This window comes from Nematolebias whitei, chromosome 6 (assembly GCF_014905685.2).
Source record: "Nematolebias whitei isolate Nwh7 chromosome 6, NemWhi1, whole genome shotgun sequence".
Taxonomy (NCBI): domain Eukaryota; kingdom Metazoa; phylum Chordata; class Actinopteri; order Cyprinodontiformes; family Rivulidae; genus Nematolebias; species Nematolebias whitei.
This window is the reverse complement of record NC_056503.1, coordinates 34,430,380-34,435,038: the sequence shown is the minus strand read 5'-3', so window position 1 is coordinate 34,435,038 and position 4,659 is coordinate 34,430,380. Positions and strand designations below refer to the sequence as shown.

The window sequence follows — 4,659 nt, the reverse complement described above, 5'->3', positions numbered from 1 at the left end:
TGATCACATGATATAATGGAAAATTACATAAATATGTAAAAACACACCCAAGTACATACAGTTGAGGAATGGAGATCTGTACATTCTATATCGGTTTGAGATTTGCAGTGAGTTTATTGGAGCTGATGTCAGCGGTTGACTTAGGTGGCTCTGTAAACGGACTTCAACAGAAGACTGAGCCTATAGATGACCTGACTGGTGCTGATATCAGTATTGAGGCTTCATCGATGAAATGTGCCCTACAGGGTACAATTCGTTTACCTGCAATGTCAGAGGATGGGGACTTTGTTATAGGAGGTTCTTTTTCTATTCACCACAAACTTTACACGGTGATTTATAACTACACCACTAAGCCTGAACCTCCAAGATGCACAGGGAGGTTAGTAAGTGGGGGAAGAAGAAAAAAAATATGTAAAGGATGGAAAGAGATATTAGATGTGTACATATAGAAATTTGAGTAATTAGCTACAAAGTTTTAAAAATTTGGAAAGTGAATATTATTTTTTTGTTAATATATTTTTTTTTTGGTAATTATCTTATTTTCAGATGTATACATTCTCCAATCTTGATGTGTTTTTTTTCCCTAAAGCAAGCATTGGCTTTTGGTACAAATTCATGAAAATATTATTACAAATAATATACTATTGAGTTAATATATATATATATATATATATATAACAGTTAGTCATTTTCCCATTAGATCTTAGCTTTTGTTTTATGTTTTAAAATCAACTAAATGACACTTAATTGAACATATTGGTTTACAGATGAATGACAAAGTTTTGTGTGCAAAATACAAAGTATATATTTTTTCTATTTTGTAAAAATGTCAGAACTCATGCAATTGATTTTGTGCAGCTTTAATCCCCGGGTTTTGCGCTTCTTTCGAGCAATGGTCTTTGCCATTGAGGAGATAAACAACAGCACAGAGCTACTTCCAGGCATCAAACTTGGATATGAGATCCATGATTCATGTGTCTCAGTGCCTGTGGCTGTGCATGTAGCGTTTCAACTGTCAAATGGCCAGGACCCTGTGTTTTACAAAGACAGCAATTGTTCTCAAACTGGTATGGTAATGGCTGTTATTGGGGACTCTGGATCCACTCCATCTATCAGCATAGCACGTATCATTGGGTCCTTTAATGTCCCGCAAGTGAGTCCTTGCAAAGTGAAAGTTTGAATTATATCTTTGGATATTTCCTGGGTTTTCTTTATTATTAATCAGCTACGTTGCTCTATTTTTCTTTCATTAGGTGAGCTACTTTGCCACGTGTGCCTGCCTGTCAGATAAGAAGCAGTTTCCAACTTTTTTCAGAACAATTCCCAGTGATCAGTTCCAGGCTGATGCTCTGGCCAAGCTGGTGAAACACTTTGGCTGGACTTGGATAGGTGCTGTCCATTCTGACTCAGATTATGGAAATTTTGGCATGTCATCTTTTCTTGCTGTGGCACAGAAAGAAGGGATTTGTGTGGAGTACACTGAGGCCTTTTTTCGGACCGACCCACACAGCAAAATCCAGAGAATAGCTGATGTTATACGAAGGTTTCAGATTTGTAAATTTTGCTTGTGTACTTTCTATTGATGTGAAGCTTCTGCACTGCAAACTGCAAAATATTTTACTCAAATACACATTTAAAAAAATGAAATATAAAATTCCAGTATTCTGTTGCGTTATCTTTTCCATAGTATTTAAAAATAATGATTCAAAACACACGTCAAGTGTTGATGGTTGTTACACTTAACAATATGTATTAGAAATAGTCTTTTGTTGGTAAAAAAAATAGGTATATGTCAAATTAAATAATATATTCTAATGTCTCTGCAGGTCCACAGCAATGGTCATTGTAGCTTATACAGCCTCTGGAGACATGAGTGTCCTTTTAGAAGAGTTGGCTTTGGAGCCCTCACCACCTCGTCAGTGGATAGGAAGTGAGGGCTGAGTAACTGACCCATTATTGATGGGCTACAGTTTCTGTGCAGGGGCCATTGGAGTTGCCATTCAGAAATCTGTCATCCCAGGGCTGAGAGACTTCCTGCTGGATCTTTCTCCCACTGAAGTAGCTACCTCCTTAGTGCTTACTGAGTTCTGGGAGGATGCATTTAACTGCAGCTTGAAAAAGAGTAAGTGCGATTCGTCTTTTTTATTTGCCCAAACACAAAGTTTTCCTTGCTGTTTTTTTTTTTTTTTGGTTGTTTCACAGATTTGAGCAGGTAAAATGTTCAAGAGAACTTGTGTGACTTGACACATCTAGTAACTTAAAACTGAACAAAAACTGTCCTGATGCACTCTCAACAATGCAGGTGAAAAAACAAAACTAAGCCAGGTCTTCTGGACGGATTCTTCAAAGAATCCGTCCAGAAGACCTGGCTTTTTTTATTTTTTCGATGAACAAAGTTTATGAAGTCATTTCAAGGATGATCAGAGCAGAACTCTATAAACTCTGTGTGTCTCCAACACTATATTAGGCCTGCACATAGTCAAAAATTTTATCTGACAAAAAAAAAAAGAAGAAAAAAAGTAAAAGTAATACTTGGGTGATTTGACAAGGAAATAGCCATTTCATTCAGACACACAATCAGTGTTGCCAGATTGGGCAGTTTACCACCAATTGGCTGGTTTTCATTTTGATTTTCATGAGAACTCTGGGAAGATTTTTGTTGGATTGTTGCGTTTTGCCGCTTAGTGTTAAATTACCTTCGTTTGTACTGATGTATGTTCATGTTCAAACAGTAAATATACAGTAACAGTATATTGACTGGGCAGGTTTTGTGTGATGTGGCAGTTTTTAACAGATTTTTGGTCTGGAAATCCTTGACTCTATCTGGCAACTCTGCACACAATTCTGCTTTTGTTGTTCGTCTGATTTAGATTAAACAGCAAACCTTCACGTACATGTTCACAGTTGTATAATGATCAGAAATGTTCTGCTATATACAAAAGAACTAATTAAAATTTGGAACAACCTGCAAAAGTATATATATATATATATATATATATATATATATATATATTGATCTCAGAGCTGCATTTTTAGACTCAGTGATGTATTTTTTTTATTTGCAAGTTTTGATTAGCTTCTTTAATTTTATTTATTTGTTTTAATGAATGAAGTAGTTGGCATGCACAGAAATGTATTAATGAAGAAACAAACTCTTGGTTAATCCATTTTAGTTTTTCTTGGAAAAATCAGACAATCTGATTCTGTTTTTTTTCTTGTTAGATGACAATCTTGGCAAAAGAGAATGTGATGGAACTGAAGATATAAAAACACTTGAAAACCCGTACACTGATACATCTCAGTTAAGAGTTACTAACATGGTGTACAAGGCTGTTTATGCAGTGGCTCATGCCATTCACAATGCAATGTGTGAGGAAAGAAATCTCAATTTTGAGTGTGATAAATATTTCAGACTGGAGTCCAAACAGGTCAGTTCACTTGAAATGTAAAATACAATGTATTTATTTATTTTTATTAATTTCCAAATTCTTGTAATCTATTAACTATTTTTGGGAAAAAAAGGGCTCCCCCATATTTTTTTTTCTCGTACTTTACAGGTTTTTACAGAATTGAAAAAAGTTAATTTTTCCCAAAATGGTTATCCTGTGTCATTTGATGCTAATGGGGATCCAGTGGCTTTTTATGAGCTGGTCAACTGGCAGAAGAGAGAGAGTGGAAGTATTGATCTGATAACAGTAGGGTACTATGATGGATCACTGTCAAAAGGCCAGGAGTTACAAATCTACAGGAACATAACCTGGGTGAAACATGGGACAGAAGTACAAATCATAGTCATGAGAAAATAACAAATTACAAACAGCTGTAAAAATTATAAAGCTTTTTTTAATTACATGTCTGTGACTGTGCCTTTATGACAGATTCCAGTGTCAGTGTGCTCTGAGACGTGTCCTCTTGGAACTCGTAAAGTGTTGCAGAAAGGAAAACCCATCTGTTGCTATGATTGTATACCGTGTCCTGAAGGAGAGATCAGTAATAAAACAGGTAACATAATTGGTTTTGAATCATCTCCCTAATGATATATTTGAGTATTATCACCCTGTTTTGCTTTATTTCCTTAGATTCTCCTGATTGCTTTACATGTCCCAGTGAATTCTGGTCTAATGCACAAAGAGATGCTTGTTTCCCCAACCATGTAGAGTTTCTATCCTTTGATGAATTACTGGCTATCATTCTGGCAACATTCTCTGGTTTTGGAGCCTGTCTGGCCATCATTACAGGAATTATTTTCTTTCGACACAGAACAACTCCGATTGTCAGAGCCAACAACTCTGAGCTGAGTTTCCTGCTGCTCTTCTCTCTGACTCTGTGTTTTTTATGTTCATTAACTTTCATTGGAGCTCCCTCTGAGTGGTCCTGCATGCTGCGGCACACAGCTTTTGGTATCATTTTTGTTCTTTGTATCTCCTGTGTTCTTGGTAAAACTGTAGTAGTTCTAATGGCCTTTAAAGCTACACTTCCAGGTAGTAATGTCATGAAATGGTTTGGGCCTCCACAACAAAGAATGACTGTAGTGTTTTTCACATTAATCCAAGTTTTAATTTGTACTGTTTGGTTGGTACTAAGCCCTCCATTCCCTGTAAAAAATCTAAGCACATACAAGGAGAAGATCATCCTGGAATGTGCATTAGGCTCTGCTGT

At 36.2% G+C, this 4,659-nt stretch overlaps 1 protein-coding gene across 1 annotated transcript in view; it reads left to right on the top strand.

Annotated features, from left to right (window-relative positions):
- The first annotated feature begins 245 nt into the window (after positions 1-245).
- LOC119410914 (extracellular calcium-sensing receptor-like) overlaps positions 246-4,659 on the top strand; it is a 9,085-nt gene continuing 4,671 nt past the window's right edge. The window contains 8 exon segments of the mRNA XM_037677835.1: positions 246-379; positions 859-1,153; positions 1,254-1,543; positions 1,827-2,122; positions 3,223-3,428; positions 3,558-3,779; positions 3,879-4,002; positions 4,080-4,657. Of these exon segments, the coding sequence (XP_037533763.1) occupies positions 267-379; positions 859-1,153; positions 1,254-1,543; positions 1,827-2,122; positions 3,223-3,428; positions 3,558-3,779; positions 3,879-4,002; positions 4,080-4,657 (2,124 nt within the window). The 5' untranslated portion in view covers positions 246-266.